This window comes from Chionomys nivalis, chromosome 2, assembly GCF_950005125.1.
Source record: "Chionomys nivalis chromosome 2, mChiNiv1.1, whole genome shotgun sequence".
In the NCBI taxonomy this organism is placed as follows: Eukaryota; Metazoa; Chordata; class Mammalia; order Rodentia; family Cricetidae; genus Chionomys; species Chionomys nivalis.
In genome coordinates this window covers 71,151,344-71,170,209 of record NC_080087.1, presented here as the reverse complement: position 1 = coordinate 71,170,209, position 18,866 = coordinate 71,151,344, and the positions used below count along the sequence as shown (strand labels likewise).

Sequence of the window (18,866 nt, the reverse complement as noted above, 5' to 3'; positions counted from 1 at the left end):
TTCATTGTTGTGGCTATTTTGTACAGAGATATTTAAATATCTTAGGTGTACTATAAACAAACTGCAGAATTTGTTTAATAATGCTTTTACAAAAAATATTCTGATAGGATGCAAAGACTCTTCCAGAGGTTTACATTGAATCAAGATTCTTATCTTTGATCTCCTGTCCGCACTGTCCCGGGCTTCGCTCTGGGCCCCAGTTGGCGCCTGGCCGGCTGCGGGCCATGGGCGAACCTGGGGTGCCGGCAGCGCCACTCTGGGCCTAGCTCCGCTGCAGGAGAACGTGTGTCGGGCAGTCAAAGATCTATGCCTACATGAGTCCAAACAAGTGTACTGGAATGTGCTCCCCTCTTCCAGAAGAGAACTCAGTTGCACATCACGAGGTCAAATGCCAGGGGAAGCCATTAACTGGAATCTACAGGAAGCAAGAAGAGAAAAGAAATGCTGGGAATACTGTCCAAAGCTCTGTGAAGTCCAATGAACAGAGAAGATCAAAGACGTCAGGAGAGGTCCCCTGGCACTGTTTCCAAACCAAAAACCTGAAGCAGCAGGGCCTCCAAAAACTCCACCTCCATCATGTGATTCTACCAATACTGTGGTTGCCAAGCAGGCCCTGATAAAACCCCTCAAGGGCAAGCAGGCCCCTCGGAAAAAGTCTCAAGGGAAAATACAGCAGAATGGAAAGCTTACAGATTTCTACTGGGTGCGAGGGAGCTCCAGGAAGAGCAAAGTCTGAAGAAAAGAAAAAAAAATGATGAACTGATTGAGGGCAGGAAGGAAGAAGGTATGAAGATTGATCTAACTGATGGAAAAGGCCAGGGTGGAATTGCCACCAAGCAGTTCTCCCAGGTAGACTGTGGTAGAATACCATGGGGACCTCACTGAGATCACCAATGCCAAGAAGCGGGAGGCTCTATGCACAAGACCCCTCCACAGGCTGCTACATATACTATTTTCAATATCTGAGCAAAACCTGCTGCGTGGATGCCACTCGAGAAATTAATCACCTGGGAAGGCTGATCAATCATAGTAAATGTGGGAATTGCCAGACCAAACTGGATTACATCGGTGGCGTGCCTCACCTCACCCTCATCGCTTCCTGCAACATTGCAGCTGGGGAAGAGCTCCTGTGGTGACCGCAGCTAGGCCTCCATTGAGGCCTATCCTTGGCTGAAGCATTAACCATGTGGCCTCCCTGCCTCCTTCAAAGGACAAAGTGCCCTCAAAGGGAAATTATTTTTTTTTACACACACTTACTCTTAGCTAATTACTTCAGATGTTTTTTAAAAGTCTATTAAAGATGCCTTTTCATGTAGTATTTAAATATCTGTTACAGGTTCCCAAGGTGGACTTGAACAGATGGCCTTATATTACCAAAACTTTTATATTCTCTTTGTTTTTGTACCTTTTTACATACAATTGAGCATTTGTGCTTCCCACACAGTCAAGGACTCGGCCAGCACAGGTGTAGAGAATGGAGTGGAACGTGAACTAGGAAGCCAGGCTCTGCCTAAGATGAAAGCCAGGACTCCCCCGCACCCCACGTCCAAGGACAGGCGGGTGTGAGGGTGCTGCCACCCCCCACGCACAGCCTGGATGGGATGTCTCCAAGCTCTTGTTCTCTTTAGCGTCTTGACAGGCGTACACATTGACGTGTGTGAATATTTTTAGCAAAAGTTTTGCAGTAAGCTCGTCTTCCCCTCTGCTTTCTCCAAAGCTTACTGAGCCCGGGGCTCAGAAGCCCGGCCAGGAACAGACCTCTTCCACAGGCTTTTGGCTTTTCCAGGCACCTCGAAGCATCAGGGTGGGCCGTCAGACTAGAGGCAGGCCGGGAAAAGCATTGTTCTCCTGCCCCAGCAGGGCAGGTCTCCTGAAACTGCATTAATTCTTTATAGAAATGTGAACACTGAATTTATTTAAAAAAATAATAAAACAAGAAAACGTTTTTAAAAAATCAAAAAGGAATAAAAACCACAGAAAACAACTTATATGTATATAGGTTTTGAAAGGAGTGAAATGACTTCTTCTGGGTCTTCTTTTTATTTTAAATCTTTTTGACTTGGCTTTGTATAGAGAAGATTTGAAATGGTACTTTTCCAATCAAAAGGAAGATTTTGTAGTGGGACCAGAAATTACTAAGTCCATACATACCTACCCACCCCTCCACCCTCCCCACCTGCAACCCTGATTCTGATCCATGGAAAGTTCTTTATCTGCTACCAAGGCAAAACCCCTGGTATCCTGTGAAGATGCTGCAGCCCAGGACCCCTAGAGGCATCATATGTGTGGCACTAGGGTGCCTGGCAGCCAGAGAATCATTGTGATCGTTTTTAACCTGTGATAGCAGAAGTAGGTGGTTTCCTTCCATCTCAGGGCTGGGGCTCTGGAGCTAGGTATGAGAACTTACTCTTGTCCCCAACATCTCCTCCATCCCCCAGCCTCTTGATGGTGCTACCCAAGAAAGTCTTCCCCACATCCCTTGCTAGTCCGGTCAGTGGTCAGACTTGAAGGAGGATCTGACAGGAGGGTGTAACTGTGAGATAAAATGTCTTGGTTGTATCTGTTTGTGACTTAGCTTTGTATTTAAATAGCAAACAAAAAAAAGGAAATAAACTTGAAAATTATTTGTCATCATAAAAATAAAGCGAAAAGAATTAAAATATTTATTGCCAGCTCCCCCAAAAGATTCTCATCTTTGTTAAAGTCAGGAACAAAACCATAAAATTCATCAAGATCATAAATATTCCAAAATAATCATGGACTCAATATGATAGGAAAGTAAAACTAAGAAAAGTTTATTTTTTAAAGATTTGTTTTTAAATGGTGTGCATGGGTGTGTGTGCCTGTGTTTCTGTGCATGCATGCCATATGTATGCAAAGCCCAGAAGATGCTCAGATCCCTCGAAGCTGGAGTTACAGACAGTCATGAACCATCTGATATGGGTACAGGGAACTAAATTCAGGTCCACTGGAAAATCAGTAAGTATTCTTACCTGCTAAGCCACCTCTCCAGCCCCAATAAAAATACTTCTAAATGCTCAATTTAAAGTCTGGGTTAACAATTTTTCTATTATGATCAATTAAACAGTACACAATAAGAATTTATGTAAAAATAATTTTCTCCTAGACATTAATGGGAATAAAACATTGAACAGTGACATCAATACACCAGTTTAAATATATGTCAGGAAACGTGAGATGGCATAAATTAATGTTGCATAAATTCAAAAATGCAACAGGACAAGCTTGTTTATATTTTGATACTAATTTTAAATGTCCATTATCATTGATTCCTAAAGTAATTCAACCTCTTTATAGATCTTTGTCTCTTTGACTTAAGGACAGAGATGGGTTTTCCCTGGAAAGATATAATGCTAAGTTTCTAAGTATGTCCAGATTACCCAGAAGAATGGTGACCAAATTCCAAATAATGTCATAAGACTTGGGATAGTTGCATGAAGTGCAAATCCCTGCCTCAACAATGCTTCAGTACATAAAATGTTAAGACAGATCATCAGATGAGGAACATTAGTGACGGCTCAGTGGTTATGAGCACTTGCTGTTTATCCAGAGGACCTGAGTTCAGTGCCCAGCACCCATGTCAGGTGGCTTACAATATCCTATAACTCCAGCTTCAGAGGATCTGACACCTCATCGAGCCTCTGTCCACATATGTATATGGGTAGTGCAGACAGACTTAAATAAAGGCAGTAGAGGAATTAAAATATTGTTACTAATTGTATTAAAAATATGGGTTTCAAAATGCTATCAAAGCTCCAAACATTTTACCCTTGAGTAACCAACTACATACACAAAAGAAAGAAGGGGGGAGAAATGTAGATAAGTTAGTGGAAGACAAAGGAGGAGACCAGACAGAAAAAGATGGAAGGTCCGGCATGAAGGACCATTACAGAAATGTAACATTGCTGTGATAAAGACACATGAGGTAGGTCTATGTTGAGAAAGTCACTCAAGAATAGTGTCTCATTCTTCACCATTTTCAGTCATGAAAGTTTAGTGCACAGTGATATACACAGTTAATACATGTCCCATGGCTGAGTGCGATCGTGGATCACAAAAGCAGTGAACAAACACATACCGCTGAGAAGTAATGATCAGCATGGTACAACACAAAGTGAGAAAAGGCACAGGAGAGAGAGGAAATATTAAACATGTTATATCATAGATTAAAAATGCTATCAAAGCCACACAATTCTGGGTGTGGTTTTAGACACAAAAGGCACAACTGAGTAGTAGTACATGACTTAAAAAATTACACCAATAATTTCCTTAATCTGAAGGGAGTAGAAAGCAACTCATCTGAAGGATGGGTACTATACTGCACAAGGAAAGAAAGCAAAATATATAATAATGAAAATCTGTATTCTTAGATAGCCAGCACTGTATTCTAATTCTTCAACAATATGGGAGAAAACTTGACTAAATTCTTCACCAGATCTGTTTCTTGAGGGAGAGAAGAAGGCACGTTGCTAGGAGAAAAAATAGATTATTACTGGCCCTGTTAACGGGGCTAGCCATGGGAAGGGTCATTAACTGCCAGAAAGAATGGCACAGAGAAGTGCCCTGGTTGGACAGGAGAGGCACGGGTGAATAAATGAGACAAGAGAGCAGATATGCCCTTTAAAACTAGATTTTAGTTGTTGGATATATGTCCATTTGAGCCTGGAGAGGTGGTACCAATGACCAAGTCCCAGGAGCTGGTGAGCTGGTGTTACCTGGAGAACCCTCTGGTCTTGGCCCAGACAGCAGGAGTAGCCTGTAGAATATGCTTGAAAATGTGTGGGGTTAAAACAGGCTCTGGAGACTTTTAGTTTTTACTAAACCAGATTTCTTGATAAAGCAGCAGAACTTTTTAGGAACCTGCAGGTGTCTGTAAGACAGCTGGAACAGGAACATTTTAGAAGACAGTTAAAGGGAATTGGGAACTCTGGGTCTTTGAATCCTAGACCATGAAGACTGTGAAAGAGGTATATCTGTCTGTATTTTTAGCAAGAAATGCAACAAATGAGGTAATGAGTTACCAGTATCCTAAGTCATCAAATGCCATTAGACAGATTTGAGAGGGATAAATGAGCAGAAATGAGACAGCTTTTTGCTACGCAGGAATCCCAAGTCTCTTTGTAGTCTTTGGCAAACAGCAGTCTTGAAAGCAGTACTTGCCATTAGCTGCTGAGTCCAGGAGGCCCAAAGATTTTCCTGTTGGGGGAGGATTTAGTCTATGTTTTTGCATGATCGATTCCCTGGTGTAATGTCTAGGAAGCTGATGAGGTGGAAGGCCACTTTTTGCTGTGTGGGTGGCTTTGCCATACCCAAAGGCAAGCCTACAGGAAGGTCTTCTATAACCATGCATCTTTTTTGGAGGAGCTATAGGATGCTGCAGGTGTTTGCATATCCCTGTCATAAGAAGCTCTTTTTTTGGAAATGTCACCCCAGACCCCTGGTACCTCTATATCCAAGGAGTCTGGAATGTTTGGGTGGAACATTCCATCCCAGACCCCTCTCCTGGGAGTTGCCTCAGTCCAGACTTCACCTCTGAGAAAGTTCACCTATGGTGACCCCTTCCCAGAAAGGGTCAAGACCACTCCCACAGGCTATTTAAACTGCCCCCAGAGAACGAACACCTGGTCTTTCCAGTTCTCCTTTCCCCTCTTGGTGGGTTTTTGTGTCTTCCTTCCCACCTTCTTTCTGGGAACTGCAAGGCCACCCAAAAGCTCTGGCATCCATTAAACCTGGGCTTTTTCTAGTTCAGTTTGATTTGATCTGATTTGGATTATTGCATCAGTGGAGAGGTTTATCGGGACATAAAAATTCACTAATAATCAGTCAGTGATCAGCTTTCTCCATTAGACTCCAAGCAAAAATTACTTTTAGGATCTTGATCAACTGTGAGTGTCTAAGAAGAATAGTCACTCCTTTCTCACACTGAAATGGAAGGAAATTGATAACTCCTAAAGGCTTTTTTCACGTAACTAACTGAATTCAATCTTTATCACAGCATACTTTTACATAAACTCTCATGCTGAGATCACAGGGAAAGAAGACCTGGTCAGAATGGTGCTAAATCTGTAATCCTAACACTCTGAAAGCTGAAGCAGGAGGATGAAGAGTTTGAGGCTAGCATGTACTACACAGTGAAAGCCTGTTTACAAACAGAAGACGAAGGAGAAGGAGAAGGAAAGACTGGGAAGATTGGTGTTGGGGCTAATCCATGTTCCTAAGTATGTACATTTTTCTATTTAATTTAAAGTTTTCTTTGTGTTTGAGGCTTTTCATTCAAGTACACAGTGAAATATAATCATATCTATCTTCCCATTTCCACAATTTAACACTACCCCCTTCCCACCAGAATTTTTATATTGGATCACCTTACAAGCTAGCTCAAGGATCTTCAGAGAAGGGGACACAGAAAGACTGTAAAAGTCAGAAGTGGTAAATGACTACAAAAAATACTTTCTGGACACAGCAGGGGAGTTGACTTTACATATATGAATTTACAGAAGTTGAGACAGTATGCACAAGTCTACAAGACAGTATGCACAATTCAGACAAAAATCTTAGCACGGAGGAGAAAGGTGAGCATGATCTCTCCCATCCTGTGCTGAGGAGATATGAGCAACAATAGCTCTGGGAGAGGGAAAGTCAAGTTTTCTTTAAAGCTTTGACCACTGATAGGCCAACCACATGCTAGATGATGGCCTCACATACAAGAGTATTTTGACAGCACAAATTGGACTTGACTGGGAGGGAGGGAGAAGGAGAGATAGATAGATGACAATACATACATACATACATACATACATGCATAAAGTTGATAAAGTAGAGAGGAGATAGGAATGTATCTGGATGGAGTTGGAAAAGGCTGTAAAAATAATCAAAATACATTGTATGGAACTCTCCAATAATTAATAAAAGTATTTTAGAAGAAAGCTGAAAATGGAGCATTTTGACAGACTTTATGTAAAATAATTGAAAATTATGATAAATGTATATACAAAAAATAATTTGTGCATATAATTTCAAGACTATTTTCTTTTCATAAACAGAAATGGGATGAGAAGAAGATAAGAAAATAAGAAACCAAAAGAGGATTCAGCCTGATGAAGAGTAGTATCAGTAATTATCTCTGACAGCCTATGGCAGACACTGGGTTTGGTGCGGTTCAGTGGGCTAGCACCAGTCCATCGCACACTAGAAATAGTGGCCATTTCACATGAGATGGCATTCAAAACTAAGTACAGGGTCCCTGTCCCCAGGTCCATCTATAGCTCCAATTTCTGATTATCGGAGTCTTCGTGTAGAAGGAAGGCATTCACATGTCTGTGCTCTGTGATACCAGGGTAGTGAGACACTCAATGAGAGGCTGAGTCTGTACTGTGATTGGGATGATAGTCTAGACCTTGGTTTAGAGGTTTGTTGTTCCCTGAGTCCCATGGAGATCTAGATCTGTGACATAAAATCCAACCCAACTCTGAATCGATGACATCATCTACATGAGGGATTGAGGGTGACATTTAAACACTTTTCACCAGATTATGTATCAGTGAAAAGGAAACAATTACATGTGCTGTCATTTTGAAGGTATAAACTTAGAAAATAGAATTGCTCCCATAGCTCTAACTCAAGTGATAATGTTTGGTTAGAGTACACACAGGCCTAGATTCAATCCCCAGCCACATAAACACACACACACACACACACACACACACACACTACAATCCCTGAGTACTGAAGGTATCATTGTCAAGGTTATATATTCCAATTTATACTCCCAACAGCAGCATTCATAGATTTTCATTAATTTGTATTCTTGTTGACTCTTCACAATAATATAATTTTAACTACTGTCAATTGTGTATGGAGTTGACTTATTCCTTTTTAATATGCATTTGCCTCAAAAATATGAATTTGTGTCAGGCAAGATAGCGTGTTCTTTTAATACTAGTACTTACAAGGCAGTAGCAGGTGGATCGTTTTGAGTTTCAATCCCGGTACTCAAGAGGCAGAGGCTGGCAGATCTCTGTGCATTTGGGGCCAGCCTGGTCTACAGAGTCAATTCCAGGACAGTCATGGCTACACAGAGAAATGCTTTCCTGAAAGATAGATATAGATAGATAGATAGATAGATAGATAGATAGATAGATAGATAGATAGATGATAGATACATAGATAGATACATAGATAGATACATAGATAGATACATAGATAGATATTATTTCTCTTCACAAAAGGATGGTCTAACAAAGCTAAAAGGTAGATTAATATGAGGAAACTGTTAAGTACAGTAAGACGCCTAAAATACTGTACAGTTCTACCTACATGACAGAACAGTAGTCATATTCATAGACGCAAAACAGAATGATGGTTGTCTGAGTATATGGGAAATAATAATGGATTGTTTTACAGTATTCTACAATTTAAAAGTCTGAATAAGTAGACGAGAGTAAAAAGATGGTCTTTTTTACTATCTAACTTTTTAGTTGGACATGGTGATACAGACCTTTAATCCCAGCACTCAGGAGGCAGAGGCAGGCAGATCTCTGTTTGAGGTCAACTTGGCCTATGGAATGAGTTTCAGGACAGCCATAGGGAAACAGAGAAACCTTGTCTTGAAAAAGAGAGAACTGTGTGTGTGTGTGTGTGTGTGTGTGTGTGTGTGTGTCCACACATGTGCACGTGTGGTTCTTGGAAGGACAGAAGAGGGCATCAGAGTAAAGGCATAGAATTGAGGACCACAGTCCTGAATTTGTATTCTATCTGTAGATGGAGGGTTAGAAATGTGGATCAATATTTGTTGTGGTAAACTGTTGTGGATTGAGCTTATTTACTAATGCGGATCTGATACGAAACTGCCATTTAGGAGCTACTGAAACCCTGGAGCATGTCCATGCCCTTAGGAATGAAAAGAATGAGTATATTCATATACATATACTTCAGAACTAGACGGGATTTTTTTTTTTTTTACTATTGACTAAGATTATGTGGAGAAGTGGAGGCAACAGGATTTTCCACACACAAGTACAGGGGATGTATCTTGTGTAAGAAAAATAAATTGAGGTCTCTCCACAAACCCAAGATAAAGTTTTCAGCGAAAAGGAGCAATACAATGAAATCAAATGTCTATTCTTTTCTCAGACTATCTCAAGAAAAAAGTCATCGTTTCAGTAAATATTGAGCTCTCTATTTTTTTTTTTTTTTTTAGTTTGTAATAGTTCTCTGAGAATTTGGTGCAAGATCTTTTAATAATATTCACTCCTCCCCCAATTCTTCACAAATCCACTCTCCATTCTCTACCCACTAACTTTCTGTGTTTTAAAAAGAGATCTATCAGGACCAACGGGTGCTGCCCAAATATTCGTGCATGCATGTTCTTCCACTGTAGTGCAATCTGAGTACCAGGAACTGTGTCTCTCCCTATCACAACAGCTAACAACTGCCAATAACAAGTGCCCACCTCCATTTGTATGATGGGATTTTGGTCTAGCTTGGACTTGCACAGATGATGTGCATGCTGCCACAACCACTATGCAGTTCACAAGTGCAGCTGCCCTGCTGTGCTGCTGTGCACAGAAGATTCTGTTTCCATGTAGTCATCTCCCACCTCTAGTTCTTACAGTCTTTCCACACTCTTTTTGCAATGATTCCCGAGTCTTTCAAAGAGGGGATGTAAGAGAGACACTGTTTCAGGTCATGTTTATTGTGTAGTCTCTTATTCTCTGCACCTGGAAAGTTATGCATTTACAAGTTAATAATCATAACTGCAAATAGAAGCTTATCTGATGAGGATTGAGAGATGCATTAATCTATGGGTATGACAAGTCATTAGGAGTCATTACAACACTATATCCATTTAGCAAATTAAATATACTAGTTTCTCTCTTAGGGCCTATGACCTGTCTAGCCATGGTTTATTGGTCCAATAATGGTGCCAGGCATGGGTTTCAGCTTCTGGGGCAGAACTTAAATCCAATAAGAAAGTAATTGGTTATTCACATGATTTTTGTACCACTATTGCACCAGTGAGCATGTCTTACAAAGCCTTTGTTGTTACAGTGTACAGTGTCATGGTTAGGCTTGATTGATGATAATGTTTCTCCTTCAATAGTGTAAACAGAACTCCTCTGCACTGTGAAAGTTAGTCAGTAGGGATGAAGCTTCCAGATCTGTACCAGTGTGCTTTCTCTGTCACATTCTGAAGGGTAAACAAGAACACTGGCAATACTAAGTCCTACTTTTTTTTTTAACTAAGACAACTTTTAATTCTCAGTCTTCAAAGGTTTTTGGTAGTGGTAGTAGTGGTGATAGTGATTTAGTTTTTAATGTTTTGGCTTGGTTTGAGTTGCTTGGGTCTCATAAAGTAGGTCGAGCTAGCCTCAGACTTTCTATCTTGTCTGGGCTCATCTCAGATTCACAGCAATCCTCTTGTCTCAGTCTATAGAGTAGTGGAATTATTGTACTGCAATACTGTGACAGACAGTCACAAATTTTCAATAAATTATCTTTAAATGATATGTACCCTATGTAGAGTTCTAGTATCTGCGAAATCACAGCACTGAATAATCTCTATAACCTATTCCATTTTTCATATAGTCCAATGTTTCAGACAAAAACACAGGATTCAATTTCCCACCAGAAACATATAAATTAGTGAAAAGGAGTAGTGGATTAATAAAAAATACTCTAACAGAAATAGATATGATTAGATTAGAACTACATGAATCTTAAAAAAAATCATGGTAGGAAAATTTTCAGTTTTATAATAGATAAAATTATTTATTACCACTAATTTAAATGAACTTAGTCCTTCTTTAAATTCTTATTTCTTTTGCTTCATAGAAAGAAGAAAAGAAATAGCTATTGTCTTCTCTAGGTTATGCGCTTTTTTCTCATATATATATATATATATCTAAAATTCTAAGTATGTCTTAATCACATAAGTTAGAAAAATATTAACCCCATTCTACATAATGTTCTAAGGCCTGGGAGCTCAACTTGAGTTGACAGCTTCCCAAAAATTTTAGTATTTGCCATCATCTTCTAGCAGGCATTGCAATGTTCATGTCACAACTATGTGAAAAGCAGAAAAAAAGCCATAGAATTTAACTCCATTTAAATATGTTGTAGCCACTCTAATGACTCATATGATTTCATCAGTATAATTTAGGATGCTAATGAATTAATTGTCTTAGTTAATTTCTCAATGTTTTGACAAAAAAATGATTTAAAAAATGTATGGTGAGAGGGGTTTATTTTAGCTTTCAGTCTGAGCACACAGTCCATCACATCAAGGAATCATGGAGTCAGGAAGTTGAGGCAGCTAAACACATAGCATCTGTAGTCAGATGGCAAAAAGAGATGCATGCCAGTTCTCAACCTGTGTCCCCATTTTATTCAGTCCAGGAATCTAATCGAGAATTAATGGCTATGCAGAATTATATTGGGTCCTCTACCTCCATTAACCCAAATAAGAAAATACCTCAAAGACATGTCCAGATGTTTGTTTCTTAGGTGATTCTAGATCCTGTCAAGTGGACTATTACCATTAACCATCATGCTACCTAATATTGTCTGGTCAACAATAAGACTTAGACTTGCAGAAATAATAAAGGAATATATGGATATATTCATGAACAGAAATCAACATATTGAGAAATAAAAAGTATTATCTTTTCCACAGCGGGGGAAAGAGGGTGTGGAGACAAAGCTGGCAGCACTGATGAGTACAGTGGTATAACACATGTAGATATGTTTGTAGAAATGTAGAGTTTACCCTCCAAAGCCTTGAATGGTCAAGAATGCCAGGGTGCAAGCAACTGATTAGGAGGTGACGATGGTTCACAGTAGGACTGGAATGTCTGGGGATGTCTCCGGAAGTCTGAGAAGACAATAGGCACAACAAATATTCATCACTTGACTCATCTTCCTATTGAGAGACCTAAAAGTGGAGCCACAAGCCCAGACCATGTGACCAGGTGCAAAACATCAGTGAAGTCAAAGTCTACATTCTCTTTGCCCTCCTGTTCTCTCATTCGGTTGCAGCAATGGGACCAGAGTCCAGTCTGTGCCTTCAGAGAAATTCATACCTCAAGAGCTGATTGGATATCTGTAAGCATAAGTTACTCATCAGTACATGATGATCCCTAATTTCATAGCTTTTAGAATGAAAACAAAAAGATATTATAATATCATAGAACTGTTTAGACAGCTTTATGACAGCAATAACAACTGACAATTCTAATTTTTATAGCCATTGACTTGCTAAATAACAGCTGGTCATGTGTGAGTCTAATGTTCAATAATAGATAAAAGAATGTTTGAATCTATCACAACACACAAGTCACCGTGCTAAATTACCTTCTCCAACAGCAGGGAAAATGATTCTTGAGGGCAGATTTGTTATTATGGATGAGGATGAAGGGGCAAAATGTGGGGAAGCACGTGTCTAGTAATGTAAATATGCTGATTATCCACAGCCTTGGATTGTCAAATACCACAGTATAGATAACTAATATGAAGGACATTGAGTAGGAGAGGACAAAGGTGCACACAAGGATCAAGATGGTTTTTGTGGCTCTGTCTTCAGGGGAAACTCTGAGGGAATACTGGGCACTGTGGATGTGCTGTAGCTGACTCTTGTGCCTATAGAGGGTACTCACCATGAAGGCACTGGCCCAGACCATGAGACCCAAACACAGACCATCAGTGAAACACAGCAAGGACAGGTGTAGCCCAGGTACAGAATTGCCAAAAACAAATGCTGAACAGTACCCCAACTTGATTTTCTTGGTGAAGTTTTTGTTAGTACCAGATCCAATCACAACTACAGCTGTTTTGCTGTTTAGAAGCAGATGAACAAGCCAGCTGAGTGAGCAGGACTGAACCATGTACTTGGAGACTGAGTGTTTCAGCTTCATCCACCTGGAGTTGCTAGGGCTGATTGTGATTGCTTGGAAACAGCTCAAGAGGCAGGTGCAGTGCAGGGAAATGCCCCGGGACACCCGGTTACTGTAGAGAGTAAGTTTACATAACATGTCATCCAGAAGATATTGCAAGCCCAACTGTGCCATTATTTGAGGAATTACTCTTGAGATGATAACCAAGGAATTGGCTAAAATCAGATGCCCCAAAATCTGGTCTTTGGGCATCAGACTTTTTCCAGTGAATACAGAAGTTACATAAGGAAGAAGAATTGACCAATTGCCAAAGATCCCCACAGCTGTCTGAAAAAAGAACAAAATTCCCATTGACAAATTCTCAGGAGCCATATTCTTTTCACCTGAGAGAAACAAATTTAAGCACATCAGTACAACCAGGAAGAAGACATTTAAATGTGTATTAGTTTTTAGTAGCTCGAATTGTATCATTGACTCATTAGGTCAAATGGCTGTCTTTCCTCAAGCTACCCAATCAATAAGATATAATGCTGTGGTCATACGCATTGTAGGTTATCAGATGTGGGAGTAAAGAAAAGGATGGAACTATGGACTCAGAGTTGCCATAGTTCCTCGAATGATTTATAGTCTTCACAGTTCCTCAAATGTTTTTTTCTAAACTAATAATATATAATAGATACTTCCAATTTTGAATTGAGTATACTAATGTCAACAACAAACTCAATTGCCTCCTGCAGTCCAGCTACTAAAACACAAAAAAATAGAAATTAAACACTATACCCAGAGATACAGAAACCTGTAAGCAAGAAGAATTGAAAAAATGAATACATGTCAAAAGACAGGCTGATATAAATCAGAAAAAAAGGTAAGAAGTTCTTAAAATTTGAATCTGATAAAAGTGATTGCTATCATTGTTTGATTTTTTTAAAAAAATACAGTCCTATGTGTTCATATTTTTTTAATTTAAAAGGAGAGAGAAAGGCTTTTCTTGCCATGGGTCTTTGATTTTTTTTTTTAACACAAAGAATCTGAAGTTTGTAAGTAGTTTGGGATCACATAGCTAGAAAACATTAACCATCTTCCCATATTCAGTTATGAGCATGACTTTGTAGGGTACATTTTCATTTCAGTCTCTCGGCAATATAAAAAAACCAACATGAAATGATAGAAAGACAGATCAGCAATCAGTTAAAGAGACAGAGTCAGAAATTGTACTACAAAGTTTAGCGTTCAAAACTATCAATGCTTGCATATTTCCGAATCTGCAAAAGCAGCTGGAAAAATATAACAGAAAGAGGAGATTAAAGGGTGGAGGGAGAGGATGAGAGCCAGGCTATGTGCATCACTGTTTGTCGTGTTAGCATCGTTGAAGAAAGAAGGTCAATCCAAGATCATCTTCCTATTCAACTAAGGAAAGTCTCTGCCCTGAGCCAGCAGGTGTTGCTCCCTGACAGGGTCCTGAGGAGGAAAGTCCAGAGGATCAGATATAATAAAGATAGACTAGGTAGGCTTAGTAGGTCTTGTGCAAGCTATATCTTGTGCTAAGCAAGCTTATTAAAACGTACAGCATCTTATCTGCTAATTTCAGGGCAGAAACTGGAAGAAATCAGAAGAAAGTTAATCCAGCAGAGTTGTAGAAGATGAAAGCACAGACTATCTCAAAGTCATTACATAACAAGCACATAGTGGCCCAAGACTGATAGCTCCCATCTTTTCAGGGGGTTAATCAAATTCCCAGAAACCACCATCTTATCTCCTTCTAGAACCCAGTCTCAGCTTCAGACTGGCCATGCTAAGTTTGCTCCTCTGCACAGAACTAGGTTGCTTTTGCTCTCTCACTGGGGCTTCTGAGAAGTGTTGGGCCAGTCTAGCTCTCAATACATCTCCTCATATTTTCATGAATACATGCACATGAAGAAGATTCCTATATAGGGAGATGTTCCTGATGGTCCTGGTATTAGAAAACATTCCTAGTGATTCCTTCTTTACTTTTCTTCTACTCACAGAAGTTTATTCTAAATTACATACTTGCTTAATAGAATTTCTGTGGTTAAGGGTTGTACTGAGGTAAGAAGAGGGAAATCAAATACATTGTGTAGAATGAGAGTTAGTATACCAGCATTAAATTATACAAGGAAAAGGGAATAAGATAAAAAATATTGATTCACAGGGTAAAAACTGTATTGAACAACGTTGGAAAATCAGGAAAGGTAATAGACACTGTATTCAAACAAGACAGCTCCAATGAGTCAGATTTTGTGACAGATGCCATATTTGGGTTTAGTAATTTCATCAGTCTATAATGAATAATAAGCAATTCATCCAAAAGAATGGGGAGTAGAAGATGTAAAGAGAAGACGGAACATCTAGAAATGGAAGACTTTGTCGGTAGACAGATGGCTCAGTTGGAGGAAATGTGATAAAAAGTCCATCCCAGAGACTCAATGCTAGTTATCGCTCTGGCATACTTCAAAGGAGAATTCTCCATAAATTCATTTGAAAAACCAGAAATATGGAGCTTCCCAGCGCTCCAGGTCCCTACTCTCTGCGAAGGCCGGGGCGGGCCCTTGGGTTGGTCCTCCAAGGGATGCTTTCTCCGAAGCGCCGAGGCCAGCCCCGTTCTCCCAAAGCCGCGACCGCGCTGCACCAGCCCTCGCCCACCGACATGGCCCTGTACTGCGGCGACAACTTCGTCTACTCACAGCCCACCACCGCCGCGGCGCCCGGTGCGCCCTCGACCTCCAGGGGACCCTATGGGCTGTCCGACTACGCCGCTCCGCCCGCCGCCGCCGCCAACCCCTATTTGTGGCTCAACGGGCCCGGCGTTGGCGGCCCGGCCTCCGCTGCCGGCTACCTGGGCGCCCCGCCGCCCCCCGGAGCAGCTCCGGGACCCTTCTTGCAGCCACCAGCCGCTCCTGGTACCTTCGTGGGCACCCAGAGGGGTTTCGCGCAGCCCTCGGCTGCTGCTCCCGCCTCGCCCGCCGGCTCGGCAGCTCCAGGCCATCTGAACTGGCTGTTGGTGACCAACCCCGAGGACCTGATGAAGATGGTGCGGCCGCCCTACTGGTACTTGGCGCTCATCGCCATGGCCATCCAGAGCGCTCCGGAGCGCAAGCTCACCCTCAGTCACATCTACCAGTTCGTTGCAGACAACTTCCCTTTCTACCAGCGCAGCAAGGCTGGCTGGCAGAATTCCATCCGCCACAACCTATCACTCAAGGACTGCTTCAAGAAGGTGCCCCGCGACGAGGACGACCCAGGGAAAGGTAATTTCTGGACTCTAGATCCAAACTGTGAGAAAATGTTTGACAATGGAAATTTCTTTCGGAAACGAAAGCGCCGTTCTGAGGCCAACAGCAACCTCACTGTGGCTTCAGGAACACCAAAATCAGAAGGACTGTCCTCAAGACTAAGAGTGAGTGGGAAGCTAGAAGGAGACAGCCCCTCGTCTCTGAGGCCATCTCAGTCCCCAGAGCCTACAGAAGGCACCAGCAGTACCTCCTCCTCTCCTGGAGCATCCACACACATCTCCAGGCCTCAACACTTTCCTCAGCACCCTCAACACTCTAAGCATAAACCCCAGCAGCGTGAGTACCCAGAGAGCCATCCCAGGCAATCGCCCTCACCTAGGGGGCACCCAGCTGCCCTCCAGCGCATTCCCCAACACCTCCATCCCAGACAGCTCTCCAGACTCCATGCAGCTGAGCACTGTGGGTGGAAGCAACCAGCTATCTTCCTACTACAGCCCATTTTCTGGCAGCAGTAGCGGGGACCAGAGTAACCCCTTCAGCAGTGCTTTCTACAACTTCAGCATGGTCAACAGCCTCATCTACCCCCGGGATGGCTCTGATATGTAAACTACTCCGACTTTGTCAATGTACACTTGAGATCCACTTTGAATGTAGACTCGATTCAGGAGGTCTGGGGTAGGACTGCACTTCTGCTTTGATTTCTGTGAGCTGCTGAGTGATCCTACAGACCACTGACTACGTTCACAGTAACCAGAGTAGTTCTTACACTCCAGGTTTCTCTGGCTGTGAGCCTCTCTGGAGATAAAAGGCACCTTCCTAGGTCCTGGGAAGGTAGGGAGAACTCTGAGGACTGCATCTATTCTTATTCACTTCTATACCAGAGCAGCAAGCTCAAATGTATACAGGCAGCTTGGTGGGGGAACGGCCCATTGAAATTATGGGTGGGAAAATTAAAGCCATTGGCAGCTGGAGGCATGGGGGAATTGACCAGCTGGTTATTTCCTCCAGGACAGCATTCTGATTTTTCGAAGAACGTCAGATAATCTAGTTTTTTTTGTTTTGTTTTTTTGTTTTTGTTTTTTTGTTGTTGTTGTTTTTGTTTTTTATAAGAACTCAAATTTTATATTTTATCCTTTGCTTCCTGTGGTATCTGGAAATGCCACAAACCCTTTCTGAATCTAGCTCACGAGTTACCTCTGTCTGGAAATGGTAGGTGCTACTGCAGGAGTGCTTTGTGCCAAATGTTTATGTAGCTGGAAAGTCAACTCATTTACTTCTGGACAGCAAGTTTCCTTATGTTCCAAGATACTGGGTTTCTGAAGCCGTCGATTGTACCAAATTCTGTGTGGGTGATAGGTATGAGTGCTCTTCTGAGATGGCAGGTAACACACATACCAAGGTCACACATAGGAAATGATGGGTTCTTAAACATGCCAGCATCATAATAAACTCAGTGTACATGGGATGAGGTCTGGAGACCATTATTTTAGGTCCTTGTGGTAAACCTGGCATTGTGCCCCTTTTAGATTATGCCCTAGGTATTTCATTGACAGTGGCATCTTACAGGTTAATTTTGGTTGGGTCTTTGAGACAAGGTCTCTGTGTAGCCCTGGTTGTCCTGGAACTGACTATATAGACCATGCTGGCCTTGAACTCACAGAGATCTGCCTCCAAGTGCTTCCACTTCCAGACTAATCTTACAGTTTTTAATGAGAGACTATTCTGGTAAATGCTTTTAAAAGTTATATGTATATAATTTGTTTCAGTACCACCATCCCACTTCTGAGGTAACTTCATTTGAATCATCTTGTAGTGCGGAGAATCTAGCACAGCATAGTTGAACAAAGAGCACTAACAAACAGGACTGGTTGGATTTACAGCAACAGTCCACCACTAAAATGAATAATCTACAAGCTCCTGTGCTACCATGTTCTTCAGATATTGACGTGAGACACGAACCTCATGAAATTGTGTATGGCGGGGGGGGGATCCCTGGTGTGTGTGTTTGTTTTTTTTTAAGACAAGGCTTTATTTTATGCCCCCTGTATATTAGAATTCACAGCATTAGTTTAAAAGTTTTAGAAATGTATGGAAAATTTGAATGGCCTCTTGATGTACAAATTGCATCACTGTTGTTTATTAACTGTTATGCAAAAAGATAACCAAAGAAAATACCTGGACTCATACTTTATGCATAAAAATTTTCTTAATATTTTTGTACGTGAAGAATCGTAAGGACTTTTATGAATATTTCTAACACAACTCTATATTTGTAAATTAATTTATAATGTCTGCTGGAGCTGCAAAGATTTTTTTTTTCCCCTGAGAAAGTACTCTGCATGCTAAGAATAAACTCTTCAATGGAATGAAAAAAAGAAAAACCAGAATTGTGTTTTTCAACCTAGGCATCAAGGGATCTGGAGAAGCTGTGTCTCCAAGCATAGTGGATTCACATACAGAAGGAAGTACTCAGAAGCAACAGTTCCCAGAATGCCTTCCTGCCCTGTTCCACTTGCAGTGCTCCTCGCTTGAGCACTGTCCAGCCCATGATCTTCTCTTAGGAATTCTTTTTACTTGAATTCATGTACTAAAAGTCTCCTGAGTTTCAGACTACACCAAAAATGGTCACATACACACCCAGTCAACAGTTAGCTTTCTCCTTCGGATTTCAATCAAGACTCGTCTTCACAGTTCTTACTATAAG

General features: G+C 41.2%; 2 protein-coding genes and 1 pseudogene across 2 annotated transcripts; 2 read left to right on the top strand and 1 right to left on the bottom strand.

The window, feature by feature from the left end:
* The first annotated feature begins 244 nt into the window (after positions 1–244).
* LOC130869751 (N-lysine methyltransferase KMT5A-like) lies at positions 245–1,182 on the top strand (annotated as a pseudogene).
* Positions 1,183–12,368: 11,186 nt separating this feature from the next.
* On the bottom strand, positions 12,369–13,319 carry LOC130869749 (vomeronasal type-1 receptor 4-like). The gene has a single exon (XM_057762164.1). The coding sequence runs from the start codon at positions 13,317–13,319 to the stop codon at positions 12,369–12,371; it is 951 nt and encodes a 316-aa protein (XP_057618147.1).
* A 2,257-nt stretch (positions 13,320–15,576) lies between these two features.
* On the top strand, positions 15,577–16,768 carry LOC130869748 (forkhead box protein I3-like). The gene is given in 2 exon segments (XM_057762163.1): positions 15,577–16,433; positions 16,435–16,768. Coding segments are annotated over 2 exon segments (1,191 nt in total).
* Positions 16,769–18,866: the final 2,098 nt, after the last annotated feature.

Excerpts from the sequence above, each read along its gene's own strand:
- LOC130869749 (XM_057762164.1), bottom strand. The coding sequence starts at position 13,319 with ATGTGCTTAAATTTGTTTCTCTCAGGTGAAAAGAATATGGCTCCTGAG.